At 60.5% G+C, this 22,374-nt stretch overlaps 1 protein-coding gene across 3 annotated transcripts in view; it reads right to left on the bottom strand.

The window, feature by feature from the left end:
* STK10 (serine/threonine kinase 10) overlaps nt 1-22,374 on the bottom strand; it is a 74,884-nt gene that overhangs the window by 31,863 nt on the left and 20,647 nt on the right. For 2 of the 3 annotated variants that reach the window (XR_014795204.1, XM_084886148.1), the window contains exons 2-4: nt 17,629-17,793; nt 2,708-2,756; nt 1,135-1,284 (exon numbers count right to left, since the gene is read on the bottom strand). Coding sequence is in view for 2 of the 3 variants with exons in the window: in XM_084886148.1 (XP_084742274.1) it covers nt 1,135-1,284; nt 2,708-2,756; nt 17,629-17,793 (364 nt within the window). In the remaining variant the exon portion in view is untranslated. Of the gene's footprint in view, nt 1-1,134; nt 1,285-2,707; nt 2,757-17,628; nt 17,794-17,978; nt 18,001-22,374 lie in introns of those variants that run through there. The other variant, XM_084886149.1, reaches the window with a different exon arrangement.

Here is a 22,374-nt window from a genome sequence, read left to right as displayed (position 1 = left end):
TCGATTCCCTGCGATCCATGGTTCTCTCTCATCATGGATGTTTCTCTCTCTCTCCCTCTCCCTTCCTCCCTGAAAGCAGTAGAAATGTGTTTTAAAAAGGAAAGGGGCCAGTCCCGCAGTGTCCGAGCGCCAGGACGCAGCCTTGGCCAGAACTTCTCACTAGCCTTCAGGAAAACACGCCACACGGGGCATACGAAGCAGGCGTGACAGCAATTCTATGTCTAGAAACAGATCCCCCCAAACCAGCTTTACAATACCGGGCAATATTCAAGAGAGTGAAACACCGAAAATAAACGCAGCTGCTCCTGGGCCCCGCTGGGGAACAGGAAGGTAACGTGTGGTGCCCCGGACCGGGGAGCAGAACGCAGCCTGAGAAAGAGCCAGGGCGAGACCGCACACACTGACCGGGTGTCTCTCCTTAAGCGGCTGCCGACCGGCGCATCGCGAGGGACCGCTCGGTTCCGGAAGGAACGCCAGGCACGGCACACGCATGTCGTGTGTGCCCAGTGCCCACGCACCCGCACCCGGGTCTGGAGGAGGCACCCAACACTCAGTAGTGACCCCTCCCCCGGGAGTGCTCTGACAGGCCTCACATTTTTACTTCATGAACTTGTTTGTTTTTTTTAAAAAAAATCCAGGGAGAGAAAAGATATAAACAAACAAGGTTCCGACACAGGTGCCTGATGTACCTCTTTCTCTCTGGGAGGGACCAGGCCGGGCCTCCCCCTGTCCTCTCACCAGGATCCTCGCCATCGGAGGCCACAGCAAAGGCGAGCCCAGCCCCCGCCCCCGCGGGCCTGAGGGAGGGCCGCTCCCATCGGGAGGGGCCGAGGGCCGTCCCTGAGCTCCAGGAGGCTGGGCGGCCCCCCTCCACACCCGAGGCCAGGCCCCCCCCTCCCTCCCCCCGCCCCCCTCCCCGGTGTGACAACCACAGACATCGCCGGGGACAACATCACCATCCACCGGGAGCCCACGGGACTGCAGGTGCCTGCGGTCCAGGGCAGGCGGAGGAGGGCTGTCCCTTCCCGGTGGCAGAGGCAGGAGGCTCCCACGCCCGCCCCTCCGCCCGCAGAGGCCGGGCCGGCGCGGGGATGGGGCTCAGCCTGCCCCCCCGCTCCGCCCACAGCCCCTTACCCAGCCGGATGTCGCCCTCCAGGGTCATCAGCACGTTGCCGGCCTTCAGGTCCCGGTGGATGATCTTCTTGCCGTGCAGGAAGCGGAGGGCCTCCAGCATCTGGCGGCACACCACCTGGATCTGCGGCTCCGTGAGGCCCCGGTCCAGCTCTGGAAGCAGAGGCGTCTGCTGTCAGCTCAGCGAGCGCTCGCTGCGGCAGCTCAAGGCCAGGCCCCGGCGGGTACAAGCAACCTGGCACCGTCAGCACTGCCGAGCAGTCACCGTGTGCCAGGCTCACCTCTCAGCACCCTCCCCCTTGGGACCCGTGCCCTCTGCTCAGGGGCCTTACGGAGCGGGCACAGTTACCTCCCCATTCTGCAGATGAGGAAACTGAGGCTCAGAGAGGTCCGGTCACTTGCTCAAGGTCATACCTCTGTCCCAAAACAGCGGTGATTACTACTGTATGTTTTTGTTGCTTTTCTGTGATTGCCCAAGCTTGCTGGGGACATCAAGACTTGACAACAGCCCTGGCCGGTGGCTCAGTGGCTAGAGTGTCGACCCATGAACTGAAGGCTCATGGGTTCAACTCCTGGTCAGGGACACATACCTGGGTTCGATCCTTGGCCCCGGTCTGGGCGAGTGTAGGAGGCCAACCAATAAATGTGCCTCTCTCACATCAATGTTTCTCTCTCTCTCTCTTCCCCCTCTCCCTCCCTCCCTCCCATTCTCTCTAAAAGTCAATTGGAAAATAGTCTCAAGGGAGGATTATAAAAAAGAGAGACTTGGCAACAGCCCTGGCCGGTGTGGCTGGGTTGGAGCATCATCCCGTTCTCTGGCAGGTGGAGGGTTCGATTCCCAGTCGGGGCACCTACATGCCTGGGTTGCGGGTTTGATCCCTGGTCGGTTGGGGCAGGTGTGGAGAGCACACGGAAGGCACCTAATCAGTGTTTCTCTCACACATTGCCGTTTCTCTCCCTCCCCCTTCCCCTCCCTCTTTCTCTCCCTCTCTTCCTCTCTCTAAGTCAATAAAAAGCATATCCTCATGTAAGAAAAGTTTTTTTTTTTTAAAGCGACAAGATCCCCATTCAGCTTTTACAAAATGGGCGGGGAGCCCCACTTCTCAGAGCGCTCCCCTCAGAGCGCCATGGGGCTGGGCAAAGGAGCCGTCGCATCTGTCTTATTTTTTTATTATTATTATTGATTTTTTACAGAGAGGAAGGGAGAGAGATAGAGAGCCAGAAACGTCGATGAGAGAGAAACATCGACCAGCCACCTCCTGCCCACCCCCCACCGGGGATGTGCCCGCAACCAACGTACATGCCCTTGACCGGAATCGAACCCGGACCCTTCAGTCCGCAGACTGATGCTCTACCACTGAGCCAAACCGGTTTCGGCTTGCATCTGTCTTATGGCCGAGACTCTCGGGGGGAGGGAACGGAATGGCTCGGTCTTCCCACAGCGTCTGCCTCGCTCCACGAACCTAACCCTGCCCGGGAAGGGGGCAGCGCGGGCGGTGGCCATAGGGCAGGTGGTCAGGGGTGGGCGTGAAGGACAGAGCCGACCCCCCGCCACACCGGACCGAGGAGGACTCACCCAGCATGATGGCGTCCACCGCTCCGCCCGGACAGAACTCGATCATGATCTGCAGAGAACACGGATGGCAGGGTGAGCAGGGCGGGCAGGGCGACCGCTGCCAAGACGGGAGGTCCCGGCTCCGGCCTCGCCTCCTCCTGCCCGGGGCTGTGCATCCGCACCACCCCACCCCCACTCTCACCCTCACCCCCACCTACCTACCCCCACCCCCCCCACCCCTGCCCCCACCCCCCATCCCACCCCCAACCTCACCCCCATCCCACCCCCATCCCCACCCCCACTCCCACCCTCACCCCCACCTACCCCCACCCCTCCCACCCCTGCCCCCATCCCCCATCCCACCCCCACCTTCACCCCCACCTACCTACCCCCACCCCTCCCACCCCTGCCCCCACCCCACCCCCACCCCCCATCCCACCCCCAACCTCACTCCACCCCACCCCCATCCCACCCCCACCCTCACCCCCACCCCACCCCCATCCCCACCCCCACCCTCACCCCCACCTACCTACCCCCACCCCTCCCACCCCTGCCCCCACCCCCATCCCACCCCCAACCTCACCCCCACCCCACCCCCATCCCCACCCTCACCCCCACCTACCTACCCCCCACCCCTCCCACCCCTGCCCCCAGCCCCCATCCCACCCCCAACCTCACCCCCACCCCACCCCTATCCCCACCCCCACCCCACCCCCATCCCCACCCACACCCACACCCTCCCAGGGGCGCCCACACCCAGAGGAGTGCGGGCGCCTCGCTCGTCAGGAAAAGGAAGGCAGGTTGCCACGGGCACCCAGTCCAGCCGAGCCCACACCCCGACCCCCCAGCCTGCGGGCTCCTCCCGCCTCCCAGCTGCCCGCTGCCCTGGTGACAGCAGGGAACCCGAGAACAAGCCACATGCCAGCTGTGCAGTCCCCGGACCCCGCCTGGCTCTGCTACTCTCCCAGGGCCGGGGCTCGCTGCCCGGGCCTTAGGGGCAGCTTGGGGAAACCAGGGCCCGGGAGGGGGTATGATGGTCAAGGGCACAGACTGCTACGGGCAGGTCCCGACTGGAAAGCAGGTTTTCTAATCTCAGGTTACTCGGGCAACCATTCCTTTAGTCACTCATTCACTCACTCATTCATTCATTAATCCACTCATTTACTCTCACTCATTCATTCACTCATTCACTCACTTATTCATTAATCCACTCATTTACTCACTCATTCATTCATTAATCTACTCATTTACTCTCACTCACTCATTCATTCACTTATTCATTCATTAATCCACTCATTCACTCACTCATTCATTCATTAATCCACTCATTTACTCTCACTCACTCATTCATTCACTCATTCACTCACTTATTCATTCATTAATCCACTCATTCACTCACTCATTCATTCATTAATCCACTCATTTACTCTCACTCACTCATTCATTCACTCATTCACTCACTTATTCATTCATTAATCCACTCATTCACTCACTCATTCATTCATTAATCCACTCATTTACTCTCACTCACTCATTCATTCACTCATTCACTCACTTATTCATTCATTAATCCACTCATTTACTCACTCATTCATTCATTAATCCACTCATTTACTCTCACTCACTCATTCATTCACTCATTCACTCACTTATTCATTCATTAATCCACTCATTTACTCACTCATTCACTCACTCATTCCTTCACTCATTCATTCATTCATTCTCTTATTCACTCATTCATTCCTTAATTCACTCCTTCCTTCCTTCCTTCAGCACACACCCCTGGGAGAACCGAGGCCCCAGCCCGCTCGGGGCTCCAGCCCAGTGCGGGGGACGGGACAGGGCAATCAGTAAAAAGTGCCGGGAGCGCCCACACAGCTCCCCTCGGGTTCCCCGGCCTTCACTCTCCCGCTCTGGGCTCAGAGGTGCCAGCACGCTCCCTCCTGTGGCTTCAGGGCAGACGAGGTGGTGAAAAGGGTGGAAAGTGACTCAGGCGGCAAGATGCTCCCGCATCTCCCCTGCCTGCCGCTCCCGGCCCTGCTGTTGGCAGGTCCCTCCTCCCAGAGGCAGGCCACGGCCCGAGGCGCGGCCAGAGGGCCACAGCTCCAGCCTAACAGGATGCCGCCGACAGGAAGAGGCGGCAGACGAGCCGTCGTGGCAGTGCCACCGAACGGGCACTGTGCCCTGGGTGAGCACAGGCCTCCCCGGGCCCATCCCTCAGCACCCACCCTCAGCAGCATCAGGACAGCAAGAGAACAACACACACCCCCCCACACACACACACACACGCACTGGTCAGGCCTCCAGCAAACAGGGGCACCGGCAGCGCCTCACGGTCACACTCAGACCGTCCCTTAGCTCCCCAAAAACACGCTCCCGAGAACGCGGGCACCCACGCACCCCGTTACCCCGAGTCCGCGGAGAAGCGGGGACCCCACCCTCCGGTGCCGCCAGGAAAGCAGCTCCCACGGCCTCCGCTCCCTCCTCTGCTCCGTGACCCCGCGCTTCCCTTTTCTCCTCCACTTCTGCGCCCCGGCCGGCCGCCCTGAGCTCGGCCTGTTTCTTCCCACAAACAACGGCGCCAACCTCGGCCGGGCCAGGCTGAGCTCACGCCGCCCGCGGCCGGTGCGGGCCTCGGCACGTGCCTGCGGGAGACCCAGCCCTCCCCGCACGTCCCAGTCCGAGGCTCTGACACCGCGGTCCGCCCCGAGCCAGGGCCTGTGTCACAGCCAAGTTCCGGCAACCTTTTCCTAAGCACGGCCAGTAAAATGGGCCACTTTTTCTTCTTCTGTTTTTATAAGTTATACTTTCTCTCTTTTTCATTTTATTGATTTTTTTTTACAGAGGAAGGGAGAGGGATAGAGAGTTAGAAACATCGATGAGAGCCGAAACCGGTTTGGCTCAGTGGACAGAGCGTTGGCCTGCGGACTTAAGGGTCCTGGGTTCAATTCCGGTCAAGGGCATGCACCTTGGTTGCGGGCACATCCTCAGTAGGGGGTGTGCAAGAGGCAGCTGATCGATGATTCTCTCTCATCGACGTTTCTAACTCTCTATTCCTCTCTCTTCCTCCTGTAAAAAAAAATCAATAAAATCTATTTTTTTTAAATAGTATTCAGTCAACAAACACTATCCGGGCTGCTGGTCTGGGGATGGTGACCTCGGACAGATCAGACAGGTCCCTGCCCCATGGCCATCGGCAGAGGCAGAGGCGGATGCGGAGGGGAGCCGGACAGGCAGGCGGTGATGCATTTCCCAGGAGCCCGGGGTCGAAGTGGTGACCAGGCCTGGAGCTACCCTGGAGGGCTTCCCGGAGGAGGAGACACACCGTTTGTCTGGTTTGTGAAGGACAAATCTACCAGGGGAAGACAGACAACAGCACTCCAGGAAGAACACAGCCAGTGCAGAGGCAGGCCGCCTGGGAGCGTGCAGAAGGGGGAGGGCGGGAGGGGCAGCGTCCTACGGGGCTGGAGGGACAGGAAGGGAGCAGCCGGCCAAAGTGGCCTGGAAGTGGGACGTCCCGAGGGCGAACTGCGCCCGGGGAGCCTGTGTGTGTGGCTGGGAGAGGCACAGAGGGTTCAGACGAGGGGTGCTGCAGACCGGCTTCTGCCCCGGGGAGACCCCGATGTGTTAGCTGGAAGCTGCGGAAGCAGGGGCAGTGGTTTGGGGCAAACAGCAACCCTCCCCCTTCCCGAAACAGCCAGGAGAGCGGATGGGACCCCCTCACCCCCATCAGGGGGTTCTCAGCCTTTGCCCTGATGGCTGGCTCGGGGCTGGACCGATCACAGCAAAGCTGGTGAGGTTTTTGGTTTGTTTGTTTTGTTCAATATGTTTTTATTGATTTCTGAGGAAGGGAGAGGGAGAGATAGAAATATCAATGGTGAGAATCATTGATTGGCTGCCTCCTGCATGCCCACCCCTCAACCCCTGCACCGGGGATCGAGCCCACAACCCAGGCACGTGCCCTTGACCAGAATCGAACCCGGGACCCTTCAGTCCCAGACTGATGTTCTATCCACTGCGCCACACCAGCCAGGGCAGAGCTGGCGTGGTGTTGTGGGATGCCGTGATGCCTCCCTCTGGAGGAGACTAGGAAGCGCATGGCCCTGGCGGGTGCAGGCAGCCACCTTGCAACCAGAGGGAAGCCAGTGTGAAGACACAGCGGACACAAAGCGGCGGGCAGAGAGAACCACGGGGTGACGGCCTGCCCCAACTCCCCCAAACCTGACCTCCCTCCGGGCTTCTCCAACGGGACCGTGAGCCAGCGAGGATCTCCCGATGTCCAGGTTGGTCTGAGCGGACACTTTCCTGGCACTCGTTAGGGAAAGTCCCCCATCGCGCACATCTGGTAGGAGATACTGAGGCTGGATTAGGGCAGTGATCGGCAAACCGCGGCTCGAGAGCCACATGCGGCTCTTTGGCCCCTTGTGTGGTCTAACACCACTTCTTCAAAATGGACTCCCCCAGGCCGAAATCCGGCTTCTGCGCATGGGCCACCGGGTTTCAATCGCCCTGTACGTGCGTGCCAAAGAGCCGCATGTGGCTCTCGGGCCGTGGTTTGCCTACCACTGAGTTAGGGCACTGAGAGGAGGACAAGGACCCGTGGGGCACGTGCGGCTTTCCCAGAACCTCCGGGTGGGACCCGCTGAGGCTCTGCCCCGGGGCTGAGACCTGGGCGGCATCGGGACCACCGGGGCTTGTTAACCACAGACGGCCGGCTCGGAGGCTCAGGGCCGAGCATGGACCTGTGAACCAGGAGGTCACCATTCGATTCCCAGCCAGGGCGCCTGCCCGGGTGGCTGGGCTTGATCCCCAGCGTGGGGCGTGCAGGAGGCAGCCGATCAATGATTCTCTCTCATCATGGATGTTTCTCCCTCTCTCTCCCTCCCTCCCTCTCCTTTCCTCTCTGAAATCAATACAAATATATATTAAATAACTTTTAAAACACACACACACACACACACACACACACACACAGGTCCCACCCCAGAGTTTCTGCTATGGTGGGTCTGGGGTGGAGCCCACGAATCTGTGTTTCTAACAGTGACCCAGGGGTGCTGCTGCTGGTCCCCGGACCACACTCTGAGTACCACCGCTCACGGGAATTCACAAGGAGCAAGAGGAAGGTGACCAGACGTCCCGATTTTTCACAATTTGTCCCTCGTCCAGCGGCGTTTTAAAAAAGTCCCGATTTTTTTTAAAACGCCGCTGGACGCGGGACAAATTGTGAAAAACCAGGAGTGTCCCGCCAAAAGTGGGACGTCTGGTCACCTTAAGCCAGAGGCCTGGCCTGCACCCCTCCTCCCGCTCACACAGCGCCATGGGCGGCCGGGGAGGGCCCTGGAGACACGCCGGCCGATGACCGTCTATCCGCTCCTTATTCAACAGCTCGACTCCCTCGTCCCTGCTCCTCTCCCTTCCCGCCGCTGACCCCGGAGCGCGGGGCCCTGCAGGAGCCGCGATCCCCCGCCAGGCCTCCCCCAGCGCCGGTCCAAGAAGCCTGGGCCGCGGCGCAGAGGCCTCAGGGATTTGCATTGGGAAACGGGGCGGATGGAAACAGATGGAGCTTTTCAAGGAGCTTCTTGGAGAAAACACGGAGGCGGGCCGGCCTGAGCTCGGCCTCAGGAAGTGCGTTCGGGTCAGGGAGGCAGGCGCCGGCTCTCCCCGGCCCCCTCGTCAGACCTCGGCCCCCGGAGCCCTGTCCCGGAGCCCTCGGCCCACAGGCACGCTCCGAAGTGCCGGATGGGGGATGGATGGACAGACAGCAGCCCACGCTCACCGGCTTTCCCCTCGGCGGGAGGCCAGAGGACGCTGGGAACCTGTGTTTGCCTCCAGCCCCGTCCGTTCAGACTAAGCAGCCCTCAGTGCAGCCTGGCGCCCCCATCACCACGTCGATCACTCACTCATTCATTCATTCATTCATTCATTCATTCGTTGGTGGGTTCCCCACGCACCTGCCCGGACCTGCACCGCCGCAGCCATGGGGACTAGGCCCTGTGCACACAGCTCACTCAGGAAGCACGCTCTCCGCCCCGGGCCAGGTCCCTCCAACCCTCCCTGGGAGCTGTGCAAAGGACCCAGCTCAGCACCCCTCAGGACAGGCGCCCCCGAACTCATGTCTCTCCTCTCCACCAGAGGGCCCCGCAGGACCGAACGCTGCCTCCGGGGCTGTGCCCGGCTGGCGGCCACCTTCTCGGTCACACACAGAGCCCACGCGGCTGCTGTGGCCCCTGGCCTCCCTCCAGGCCCTTCTCCTCTTCCCCCTCCTCCTCCTCTTCCTCCTCCCCCCCTCCCCACGCGGGAAGCAGCGGCCCAGGGGCTGCACCAGGGCCTCGTGACACTGACCGGGTGGAGAGTCACCCTGGGCCGGGCCCCTCGCCACGGGCTCCACACGGGTTCTCTCTCACATGCACCACGGGCGGTGGGTCCCCTAAAACAGTGCCATACCGTGGGGTTTGGTGTGAGGATGAAACGGGATAACGTGTCCCGGGCTCGGGGACAGCTCCCGGCCACACAGGAAGGCACAGCTTGAGAAACCTCACGGATTGCTGTCGGCTTTTGGTGACACCTCCCTCCTATTTTACAGACGGGGAAACTGAGGCTCCAAAGGTTACACAGACGCTCCGCGGCGGAGCCGGGATCTGACCCGGGCCTGACGGGTGGCAGGCCCGGGCCCGGCCTCCGCCTGGTGGAAGGGACCCAGTGACCCGTCGTGCCTTCCTGTGGCTCACGGAGGAAGCAGGGAGCCCCTGGGCGGTGCCGGCAGGGCCCCTCCGCCCCCTGCCTGCTCCCCGCCTCCCGGGCCGGGTCGGCTCACACGCTGAGGGAGCCCGCGGGGAGGGGCCGCGGCCAGCCGCCAACACACATGGCGAGCGGTCAGCACCGACATGCCTCCGCCCCGGCCGCCTTCCCCGAGCTCCAGGCCCAACAATGTGGCCATTGAGGGCTGCCCTCACCCACCGGCTGCCCAGGAACGCTAGCCTGGTCCCACACACACACACACACACACACACACACACACCCGCCCACAGGGCACAGAGAGCCCGGGAGGGCACTGGGCCCCCCTGGCCTGTGTGAGCGGAGCACCCGCCACGGGAAAGGAGGGGCCCCAGTCCCAGGGCATCTCTGGGGTGGCCCCGAGGCGACTCAGAGTCAGTGCCTCCCTCCTCTGACCCTGTCCGGCCCAGAGGGCAGGAGCGTGGCTCTGGGTCAGCATCGCCCCCCTCGTGTCCAAACGCTGCCCCTCGGGCTGCGGGCGCGTGCTTAACCCGAGCCTCCCTGTCCTCACCTGTGACCTGGGGACAGCGCATTCCTATCTTGAGGGCCTGGGGGGCAGCATGTGTGAACACCACAGACACCCCTAGCAGGGGGACACCGGCCTGAGGGGACCCCAAGCCCAAGGAGACACCGAGCCTGAGCAGAACCCCTAGCCAGAGGGGACCCCAAGCCTCCAAGGAACAATACGCCCGTGTAAATAAGGCATTCACTCAGCCTGGCTCCCGCTCTCCTGACACGAACGAACAACTCTGGGACAAGCTCAGGGATCCCAGCCTCAGTCTACCCACCTGTCAAGTGGGCGCACCTGCAGGGCCTGCCTCCTAGGTGGTGAGCAGCTGGGATATGAGTGACACTGGGCACGGGGTCAGGTGGCTCGCTAAACCCACGCGAAGATGCTTGGGAACGTGGCCGGACCCAAGTCACCTGCCCCTGGGAACGTGACACAGAGACCCCAGGCGGCCACTCCCGCGGCAGGGTCCCCGGCAAACCCCAGTCCCCAGCCTGCTTGTCCCATCTGCGGTCTCCGCCTGCTCCCAGCACCCAGCCCGTGAGCCCCAGATCCAGGGCGACCGCCCGCCCAGCGCCCCATTCGCACACGGGGGCTTTCACAGCACACACCGTGCTGCCGGCTACTTTTTTAAAAAAATTTATTTATTATAAATATGTTTTTAATTGATTTTAAAGAGAAAGAGAGAGAGAATCATTGGTGGGCTGCCTCCTGCACAACCCCCACCCACCAGGGATCAAGCCCACAACCCGAGCAGGTGCCCTGAGCGGGAACCACACGGTGACCTCCTGGTTCCGAGGCCGACGTCCCACCATGGAGCCACGCCGGCCAGGCCTGCCGGCCGCTCTCTGCCGCCAGGCCCTTCCCAGTCCGGCTTCTTCCGGGCGGAGATGCAATCTCTGTCCGTGGCCCAGAGCTGGCTTCCCAGCCCAAGGGGACAGGCCACAGAAACCCTGGCGGGTGACATGTGGTCACACAGACATGTGGCCAGCGGGCCTGCCCGCCCACACCCTGCTGTGACCGGGGCCTGCTCTTCCTCTTTCCTAAAGGCCCCACCCCGAAAGGCCCACGGTCACCCCGAAAGGTCAGGGTCACACACGCACATGCACACGCACATGCACACGCACCTTGATATGTGTGTCCAGGAAGCTCACAGACCCCTTATTTTTCGACTCCCTGGGCCAGGTGGCCTGGGGTCACAGGCCCGCAGCGTCTGGGCAGCGAAGCAGGCTGCACTGATGAAAACAGTGTCCCCTCACACACTTCTGGAACTCTGTCCTCTCAGTTATCTTTAATTCCTTCAGTTCTTATATATATATATATATATATATATATATATATATATATATATATATATATATGTGTGTGTGTGTATATATATTTATTTATTTATTTCTCCTCCCCCCCCCCCCCTTAATTGATTTTTTACAGAGAGGAAGGGAGAGGGAGGGTGAGAAACATCGACCAGCTGCCTCCTGCACACCTCCCACTGGGGATGTGCCCGCAACCAAGGTACATGCCCTTGACCGGAATCGAACCTGGGACCCTTCACTGAGCCAAACCAGTCAGGTTTCTTCAGTTCTGCTAGAGACCTGGGATGGGAAACACTAGCTCGCAATTCCCCTTTAAGAAAAGCCGCGCCAGCCGCCGATGCCAACAGCCCCCAGGCTCAGGTGCGTCAGGGAGGGGAGGCCGAGGCTCACTGGGGGCACCTGTGCGGGGGCGGCTGCCGCTCAGGCCGGGCAGCGGTGGCCACGCGGGAAGGTGGCCGGCTGTTCAAGGACAGTCAGAGGCCAGGACTCTGTGTGACATCTCCTGACGAAACGCTAGCGACAGTTTATAAAAGCACCACACGCTCCCAATGAAACATGCCTGTGAGCCCAACCTGGCCCAGATCACCAGTCTGGGCCCTGCTCCCAGGATCACTGCAGGGGGTGGGGAGTCCCCGGCCTGAGAGACGCCCTCCCACCCCCAACAGCAACGGCTGAGTGGCAGAGACTTGGGGCTCTCACCCAGGGGCAATCCTGGCCCCCGGGGACACCTGGCAACACGGGGAGACAGCTTTGGCCGCCATGACTGAGTGGGGAGGTGGCACCCAGTGGCACTTGGTGGGCGAGGCGAGCACGGAGCTCAGGCTGAAGGCAAAGGGACGGGGCTGGAACTAACCGGACTGCTGTCTTCTTTTCTTTCTTTGGAGAGCAAGTGGGTCCTAGTTTTCCATTTAGGGTTGTTTTCTTTTAATTAAAAATAGTTTTCTTTTAAATAAAAACATCTCTTGCCAGTTTGGCTCAGTGGATAGAGAGTTGGCCTGCAAACCGAAGGGTCCCGGGTTGGATTCTGGTCAAGGGCACGTACCTGGGGTGCAGGCTCCTCCCCAGCCCGGGCCCTGGTCCAGGCAACCAATGGATGTGTTTCTCTCACATCGGTATTTCTCTTTGTCTTTCCCTCTCTCTTCCACTCTCTCTAAAAATCAATGGAAAAGTATCCTCAGGTGAGGATTAAAGTTAAATTGATTAATAAATACAATTTCTTTATTTAAAAGAAAGTATAATAACTATTAGAGAGAGAGCAGAATGAATGAGGTTTGGGAGAGGCAGCCCTACCATGTCTGTATATTGACGGAGACGGTGGCTATTTAGCACCAAAACCAGTTTTTCACGGGGGTGGGGGGGGGACTCTCCACGGATCCCTGCTTTGCTGTTGTTTGGCAGCCAACAGAGATTCCGGGCAGAGAACGTCCTGAAGGTGGGACTTTGGACCTGGGCACATCTTCCCTCGCTCACGCCCTGCTGGCATGTCTTCCCGTGGGGGTGACGTGCTCACAGCGAAGCCCGGGAACGGCGGAGACGCCGGCAGGGAGGGCACAGCCTGGGGGGGTCGCCCTCACACGGGGGCCAGAGTGCGGGAGAGAGGCCGGGGGTGAGGACGGCAGGCGGTGACCGGCCTGGAGGCCAGGGCCCGGGGCCAGACCCCGGGAGCGAGGGGCACAGAGCAGGCCACCAGCTCAGCGGGCCGCGCCGCAGGCGGGCGGGCCTCACACGCTCGGACCGCACGGGAGGGCCTGGCCACGGATTCCAGCCGGGCAGGTCCCAGCGGCCGTCCCCTCCCAGGCCTGAGTCATTCCCTTAGCAAAGGTCAGCCCTCGCCTTCGGGGAGCTCTGTCCGTCCTTCCTAGGCAGCTAAGTTAAGGTGACCAGACGTCCCGATTTTTAACAATTTGTCCCGCGTCCCGCCGCATTTTAAAACAGTCCTGATAATCTTTCCAAAAATCAGGACCTTTTTAAAACGCCGAGGGACGCGGGACGCGGGACAAATTGTTAAAAATCGGAACTGTCCCTCCAGAAGCGAGACGTCTGGTCACCTTAATCTAGGATGACATCGGGGAATGTCAGAGCCATCTCTTTCCTAGGCCCCTCGGGGGCACGGGGACCGCAGGACCCCTCGGTGTGGTGACTGTTCGTCACTAACCATCCTGCACCCACAGGTACAAGAAGCACGGCCCTCCAGTTCCTGTACGTCCAGTCCCAGAGGTCCCCCCGCTTGGCTTCCTCCCGCCTCCTTACTCTCCGGCCACCCGAGTTCATGCCCCTTCCCGGGGTTTTCTCCCCGGCTTCTAACGGATAAAGTGAGCCGTCAAACTGCCCTTCTCCTCAGCATTCTTCTCAACCCCTTCATCTCTTGCTTTGGGGCATGTCCTCAAAATTTTGGCTCTGGGGCTGGGGTGTAGGGGATAGGGGCTGGGGGCTGGGGGCCGGTGGGTGAGGGCCGGAGACTGGGGGCCGGAGTCTGGGGGCCGGGGACTGGGGGCCGGGGATGCTGGGGGCAGACTTTTGAGGTCAGCCTTGGGTTTCAGCACTCGCTCCCTTCCCGGGCCTGGGGCCCATCCCGAGCTGCCTGCCTGCACCGCCCCCACAGCAGCCACGAACCACCTGTGGCTCCTGAGCCTTAACGGGGGCCAGAGTTGAAAACTGATCATTTTATTCACTTTTAATTAACTCATTTGAAACCTGGCACGAGCTTCTGTTCCTGGGAAACAGTTAAGAACGTTGGAGCCACCAGGGAGATGAATCACTTTTGTCAACTATAAACTCTGTGACATCTAATTATAGATCAATTTTATGGCCGCCGTAAATTCCACAGCGTCTAAATATAGACTTCCGCCCGGCCGGGCCGGACCGGCCCCGTGGGGCGAACGAACGTTCTCTCGGCACCGAAAGGTTGCCAGTCAGGTTCCTGGGCAGGGCACGGGGGAGGCAACCGATCGATGTTTCTCTCTCTCCCCTCCCCCTTTCTCTCTCTAAGCATGTCCCGGGGTGAGGAATGAATGAATGAATGAATGAACGAACAAGGATTTCTGATGAAAATTTAGCTCCTGCGTTGAGATGTGCTGCTAGTGGAAAGCACACACTGGATTTGAAGGCTTAGAATGAAAGAGAAAAAAAAAGTAAATTATGGCATTCATCATTTTCACATGCCAATGACACTTTTGTACACTGGGTTAAGTAAATACATTATTGATATTCATTTCATCGGTTTGTTTTTGCTCTTTTTAATGTGGCCATTAGAACATGCATAAATACATATGTGGCTCACATGATGTGCCCATGGGGTGACACTGGTCTAGAATAATTTGGGGTGCCCCCCCCCCCCCGCCATTGTACCATTTGATATTCCAAAGCAGAAGTGGTCCCAGGAAACCACTGGAAGGACTGTGCCAAGATTACAAATCCTGGAGGAAAAGGACTTAGTCCTCAGGCCGGTGAGCGCCCCCCACCCATCCCGGGGGAAAGTCTGTCCTGGACGCCATGGCTGGGGAGGGCCCAGGACGCTGTCTGTCCCTCTCCTAAGCAAGAAAGTCTGTCCCTCTCCTAAGCAGCCCTCTCTTCCTTCGCTTTTCCCTTGGGAGAACTCCTATGCATCCTTCAAGACCCAGTTCAAATGGCCCTTTCTCTGGAGCCTCTCCTGACCACTGACGTTCCCACATCCCCGGGCTTCTGGTCTGGCGGCATCCATTCTCACCGCCTCCTTTTGGCCTCAATGCTTTTCCTCTTGCTCCCGCCAACGTGATTTCTGTTTAAGACACACAGTGTGTGTCTCTCCCCAGGGAAAAGTGCCACTGGGTCCCACCCCTGAAACAGCAGCTCTCAAACCGAAGTATCAGAGTCACTCAGAAGGCGCCATGGACCGCTGGGGGCCGGGCCCCACCCAGATGTCCTGCCGAAGGGGATCTGGGCCGGGGCCTGATACTCTGGATTTCCACCGAGGCCCCCGGTGCCCTGCTGTCCCGGCTGCACTGTGAGAACACGCAGGAGGCCCCACACAGCACAGCCTCCACTTCCTCCACTGCCCTCGCCTCCCACCCCGTGCGGCCCGAACCCTGCCCCACGCATCGTCCAAACACCCCAACCTCCCCGCCTCCACGCCTCCCCTGCTGTCCTTTCTGCCTGGCACCCTGTCCCTGTCCATCCTCCCGGTTCTCCTCCTGGAGGCCACGTCTAAAACCCACGTCCCCACAGGGAGGAGACGCCCTTCAGGGTTTACAAAGTAGCAGGACGTGGGCTGTGGGGCGGCTATGGAGAAGGAGGGTAGGAAACGGTGGGCGGAGAGCCGCGGCCCGGGCTGAGAAACACCCGCCTGAAGTGACAACTCGGGGACAAAAAGTTCTGCTGTATCTGCTCAGACAACCTCAGACGGTCACAGCCTCGTCACGAAACGTGCTTTCTCTCCGTCTGGGTTTCCGGCTCCTCTGCCCCTGCAGGCAGCGTGGCCTTGGGGGCCGAGGCCCTGAGCCTCGTTGTGTCTCATTTTCTTTTTTTAAAAACTGATTTTCCACAGAGAGGAAGGGAGAGGGATAGAGAGCTAGAAACATCAATGAGAGAGAAGCATCGATCAGCTGCCTCTTGCACAACCCCTACTGGGGATGTGCCCGCAACTAACGTACATGCCCTTGACCGGAATCGAACTGAAAGGTCCCAGGCCGATGCTCTATCCACTGCGCTAAACCAGTTTCGGCTTTGTGTCTCATTTTCATCTGTGAGGTGCAGAGAACAGCCCCGCAGCCTGAACAAGCAATGACACAACGCACGCACAACCCACCACAGGCCCAGCACCCGGACGCCCTCCATAAGTGCTGGCTGTTCTTTATCGTCTTTGCCCTCAGAAAGCAGTGAGCCTGGCACTCAGCCACAATCAGCAGTGGGCACAGACACCCAGAAGATGTTTTTCTTAATGGGAGCATGACCCGCAGTCCCGTCCAGACTGTGTGGATGGACAGCAGGACGGGCGGGCGGATCAATGCATGCGAAAACACCTCCGCACATGATCCAACGTGGCTCTGTGAGGCCGGCTTGGCAATAGACACTTAAAAAAGCCTTAAAATGCCGAAGCCGGTTTGGCTCAGTGGTAGAACGTCGGTCTGCGGACTGAAAGGTCCCAGGTTTGATTCCGGGCAAGGGCATGTACATTGGTTGCGGGCACATCCCCGGTAGGGGGTGTGCAAGAGGCAGCTGGTCGATGTTTCTCTCTCATCGATGTTTCTAGCTCTCTTTCTCTCTCCCTTCCTCTCTGTAAAAAATCAATAAAATATATTAAAAATAAATAAATAAATAAATAAAAGAAAGAAAGAAAGCCTTAAAAGCCTTCTGACGAGGTTCTCGGGCAATAACACAAAACCCAGAGATGTCCACAGAGCTGTTCATAACCAAAACAGTAACAAGGAACGCCTACACGCTCATCAGCAGAGACCCCGTCAGCGATGGGCGCCACAGGACAGAACACCGAGATGCAGGAATTTCCCTCCTCCGCCGCACGGAGTCTCTTACAGGTATGGTACAAATTCCTCTTTTTAAAAAAACACGGTGGGAACGGGGGTGTGTATACAGAAAATCAGGAAAAACACATTCCAAGCGTTATCGGCGGTTACCTCCGGCATAAACATGTGGACGGGATTAACCTTTTCTTCTCTTTTGCTTTTCTACATGCTCTCATGTTTTTTCTGATGACCATATACATCACAGTTGACTCATTTTTAAAAACTGATTTTAGAGAGAGAGAAGGAAGCGGGGAGAGAGAGAGAGAGAGAGAGAGAAACATTGATGTGAGAGAGGCGTATCGACCAGCTGCTTCCTGCATGTACCCTGACTGGGGCCAGGGATCAAACCTGCAACCCAGGTACATGACCTTGACCAAGAATCAAACCCGAGCCCTCGCCGGTGTGGCTCAGTGGACAGAGCATTGACCTGCGGACGGAAGGTCCCAGGGTCCGATTCCGGTCCGGGGCACATGCCTAGGTTGCGGGCTTGGTCCAACATGCAGGGGACAGCAATCAATGATTCCCTCTCATCGTTGATGTTTCTGCCTCTCTCTTCCTCTCCCTTCCTCTCCGAAATCAATAAAGATATATTTTAAAAAAAATAAGAATTGAACCTGAGACCCTTCAGTCTGGGGGACAACGCTCTAACCACTGAGCACACTGGCCAGGGCTCTATTCCCTCTTGCTCTGAACCACTGCTGCCACCCTGAAAAGTGGGGAGGCTGTGCAGAAAGGGGGGCCGGGGACCCAGACCCGGCTCCTGCCCTCTCTCCTTCACCGGGCCCTGCCCTCAGGCAGACGCTGAGAACCGGAGGCCTCGGGGCGGCTGTGCGGGGCACGGGGGCTTACCCACAGCATGCCGTCGTAGTAGTAGGCTCCCAGCAGCTTCACGATGTAGGGGTGGTCGCAGGTGGCCAGGATCTCGATCTCCACGATGTAGTCCTCCAGCTCCTCCTCGCTCTTGGTCTCGATGACCTTGGCGGCGGCCAAGGCGCCCGTCTCCTTGTTCTTGGCCTGCGGAGCGGGGACAGGGGAGGTGAGCGAGGTGTGCCCGGGGGAGCCGTGCCGCCCGGGGCCTGGGCCAGGGCTCACGGCCTGCTGAGAGACGGCGTTCTGAGCGTAACCATGCCGTGTGTGTCTCAAAAGCCCAACACATCTGAGACCGATAAAAATGCCCGACGGGCACGCTCTGCAAATACCAGCACGGAAGGCGGTGAGTGTCCCGTGAAGACGCCAAGCCGCTGGATGCACGTGGTCAGAGGCTTTTACACAAAGACGAGGGAGAAAGAGACGCTTTCATCAGCGCTCACACGCATGTCAGGGCGTGGCACGGCGCTGCCCGGCCCCTGGCGGGAGCAGCCGGGCGGGCGAGGCCGAGGGCTCCCGCTCCCGCTGGCCTGACAGACGCTGTGCGGCCCCGTCCACCGCCAACGCCCCTGCCCACCCGCTCTCCCAGGCGGCGACGGGCACCACTCCCCTCGAGGGCTCCCCTCAGTACCAGCGCCGCAGTGCCCCCGTTCTACAGACGGGCAAGTCCAGGCCGAGGCGGCATGGCTGGCACCGAGCAGCAGCAGCGGAGTTTGAATCTGGGTCCTCTGGCTTCCAGGACGCTGGCACTCTCCCTGCCGGACGAGGGCTCCGTCCTCTCCAGGACCAGATGCGACAGACACTTCCGAACGCCCGGGCCAGCCCTGCACAGGCATCCGAGGCCCCAAGGCTCGGAGCCGGAGCCCAGGGGCCAGCCGGAGAGGCCCACCCGCTCGGCCAGCGGGGAGACAGCACCCTTCTGAGGTGGAGGGGGCCCTGGGCGGGGTGCTGAATCCCGCCAGGGAGCCTTCTAGAAGGGGGCATGCCAATAAGCAGATCTGACGCTCCTCTGTAAGTTTGTTCTCGTGTAGGCACGTGTTTCTGCTCTCCGAGAGGCAAAATCCACATGCATCAGGGACCCACCCTGCTGGGCCTGGTCTGCACCTCACCACGGGACACTGCCCGCATCGCCCCCACGGCCCCGCGGTGGCGCTGTCCCTCTCCGGTGCGGGCGGGGCCGCTGGTGACAAAGCCGGGCCGGAATGCTGGCCGGCCGGCTCCTGGGTGTGCGGCCACCGTGTCCTCTGTCCCGAGTCCCCACACCCTCCCCGTGGCCAGGCGCCCGGCTCAGGGATTGGCATGTCACGTGGGGCCTTTCCCCGGCTCAGTCCCCACCCCGCTCCCTGGGCCCCCGGGGCGGCGTCCTCACCCCCAATTCAGATTTTGAACACTTGTTCAGAACACCTTAACCCCATCAGCTAAGCAGTCAGATTCTCTCTCTCTCTCTCTCTCTCTCTCTCTCTCTCTCTCACACACACACACACACACACACACACACATACACACACACACACCCCTAATTGATTAAGTACCGCCTTTTCATCTCTTTCAGATCTTCTCCTCCCTCCAGAGGGCCATCAAAACATCCCTCCAGCCGGGACCAGTTTGGCTCAGTGGATAGAGCGTCTGACTGCGGACTGAAAGGTCCCAGGTTCGATTCCGGTCAAGGGCATGTACATTGGTTGCGGGCACATCCCCAGTGAGGGGTGTGCAAGAGGCAGCTGGTCGATGTTTCTCTCTCATCGAAGTTTCTAACTCTCTGTCCCTCTCAATTCCTCTGTGTAAAATCAATAAAATATATTTCAAAAAAAAAAAATCCCTCCAGCCCTAACTGGTTTGGCTCAGTGGATGGAGCGTCCCAGGTTCGATTCCAGTCAAGGGCATGTACCTTGGATGCAGGCACACCCCAGGAGGCAGCTGATCGATGTTTCTAACTCTCTATCCTTCTCCCTTCCTCTCTGTAAAAAAAATCAATAAAAAGTATATATTTTTAAAAATCCCTCCACAAAGTTCCAAGTCCTCTCCAAACCCAGAAGAGCAGTAAGACACGGCTCCTTCTCAGAGAGGAAGGTGGAGGGTCAGCAGGGCCCTGGCCAGGCTCTCCCGCCTCCGGCCTCCAGCCTCAGCCTCCAGCCTCCAGCCTCCACCCTCAGCCTCCAGCCTCAGCCTCCAGCCTCCAGCCTCTAGCTTCCAGCCTCAGTCTCCAGCCTCCAGCCTCAGTCTCCAGCCTCCAGCCTCCAGCCTCCACCCTCAGCCTCCAGCCTCCAGCCTCCACCCTCCACCCTCAGCCTCCAGCCTCCACCCTCAGCCTCCAGCCTCCAGCCTCCACCCTCAGCCTCCAGCCTCAGCCTCCAGCCTCCAGCCTCAGCCTCCAGCCTCCAGCCTCTAGCTTCCAGCCTCAGTCTCCAGCCTCCAGCCTCCAGCCTCAGTCTCCAGCCTCCAGCCTCCAGCCTCCACCCTCAGCCTCCAGCCTCCAGCCTCCACCCTCCACCCTCAGCCTCCAGCCTCCACCCTCAGCCTCCAGCCTCCAGCCTCCACCCTCAGCCTCCAGCCTCCAGCTTCCAGCCTCAGCCTCCAGCCTCTAGCCTCAGCCTCCAGCCTCAGCCTCCAGCCTCCAGCCTCCAGCCAGAGGGCAGCACGGGCTGAGCTGGGCAAGGCCACCCCCACCATCACCTTTCACTGCTGAGGGCTGGCTGGTGCGGGAAGCACGTGTCCCTTTTTCTGGGTTTCCTTTAAGGGGAGTTTTCTCTGGGGGTGGAGGAGGCAGGTGGGGCCTTTTCCAGGATCGCACAAAACCCGCTCACCTGCCACCCTGCAAGGCAGCGCTGCTGTGTGCGCACGGGGCCGCGCTGCCGGGCACGTGGCCCGGACTCCAGAGGCCGGCGCCTGCCAACAAGGGGTTAGCAGCGGCCACGGCACACAGGCCTGACCAGATGGCTGAGGCCGCGATCCGTCCCCCGAGGCCGCCGGGGACGGAATCACGGCTGGGGTGAACACAGCGACCTCCGCGCCCTCCCCGGGCGCCAGGCAGGCCTGACACGGCCTCTCGCCCCGTCGTCCAGTGCCGGAGACAAACCGGGATCCCCCGCGGACAGAGGGGCAGCTGTGGTTCAGAGACGCACGGAGACTGGCCGGAGGTCACACAGCACAGGGAGGTGGCGGCTGGATCCAAACACGGGCTGAGCTCTGAATCACTCCCCACAGGCCCTGCTTGGCCAGAGCCCAGGTCCCGCTCCGGCTCCGTTTGCTAAAGATAAACGGCAGCCACGGCCAGCAGCGAGCTGGCAGCTGGGGACTAGCACGCTGCCAGGGCGCAGCTGCCCGCAGGCCATGAGGGCAGGTGTGAGCCATCTGTGCGAGGCTCCGAGAGGTACCAGCCCGCCCAGGAGGGACCTAATGCAGAGCCCCAGCCCCACCCCCGCCCCCAATTCTCCCCCACCCCCGCCCCCGCCCCCACCCCCGCCCCCAATTCACCCCCACCCCCGCCCCCACCCCCGCCCCCGCCCCCGCCCCACCCCGTGTGCGCTCATTCCCTGTCCCCTCTCAGCCATGAGTGACTGAGCCCGTGCGGTGTGAGGTGCTTTGCCAGTGAACGAGGCAGTGTCTGCTGAGGGCCTCTGTGGGTCAGAGTCACAGCCTCCCACCCTTCCCGGACTGTCCAGCAGCAGCCGAGCCCGCCCACATTCCCAGGCCCCAAGATGCAGGGCAGGGAGGAGGGAGTGGGCGGCTGACCCAGCCAATCAGAGCCCAGGGCCTGGCTCAGGGGCAGGGGTGTGATCAGGTCAGCCAATGAAACGCAGCCTAGAACGATGGCTGAGATGGCCGCTGAGATGGTCCCCAGGGGGGCCTGGGAAGGACACTCGCTGAGCCCAGAACTGAAGCCAGGGAGCCCAGGGAGGACACCGAGCCCGCCCCTTCGTTCTCACACCGAGGAGGAGCTGCTATGAAGAGCTAACGTGTGAGAGAACTGATGCTCAGAGAGGTCAAGCCACTTGCCTGAGGTCACACAGGGCTGGGAGTTGAACACGGGCCGGCCGGTGTGGCTTCAAAGCCCATCGTCCTCACTGCTTTGTCCTCGCTGGGCCTCAGTTTCCCTCTCTGCACAGGGTGGGAAGGGACGCCCAGGGCCTCGGAGGTCTGATGCCAGGGCCTCGTGCAGCCTGGGTGGGTCTCGGAAAGCTAAGGGTGGTCCAAGGGGCAGGCCCCCGTGGGAGGGGACAGGCCTGAAGAACAAGCGGCCGCCTGTGGCCTCTGACGTCCGTCTCTCCCCCGGCTGAGGACGGGGAGCCCGCACCCGGCCCTCCACGCCGGCAGCAGTGACGAGCGCTCGGCCCACACCCTCGGGAGCACACACAGTGGCCGCTGTGTCTGCTGGCCCAGGCACCTCGCTGGGAACAATCTGCCCCCTGTGCTGCTCGGGGCCCAGCCTGGAGGAGGTGGGGACAGCCCTGCCTGCGGGGAGCCCGGCCCCACCGGGGGCCCAGCCAGCCAGGGGCTGGAGGCTTCCTGAAAGTCAACCGCAGTGGCAGGCAGACGGTAGGGCACAGCCCCAAGCCCTCTCCTCCCCTTCTCTCCCCTCCCCTCCCCTCCTCTCCCCTCCCCTCCCCTCCTCTCTCCTCCAGTCTGGGCTGCAGGCTGATCACTCTGTCCCCTGCCCCCTCCCCAGGGGAGAGCTGAGATCACAGAAGTCAGGGCCCAGAAAGAACAGGGGCCACACCCCTAAGCCCA

The sequence above is a fragment of the Pipistrellus hanaki genome (genome assembly GCF_964339955.1).
Source record: "Pipistrellus hanaki genome assembly, chromosome: 5".
NCBI lineage: Eukaryota > Metazoa > Chordata > Mammalia > Chiroptera > Vespertilionidae > Pipistrellus > Pipistrellus hanaki.
The sequence above is the reverse complement of the archived record's forward strand: the minus strand, read 5'-3'. Positions and strand labels throughout refer to the sequence as shown.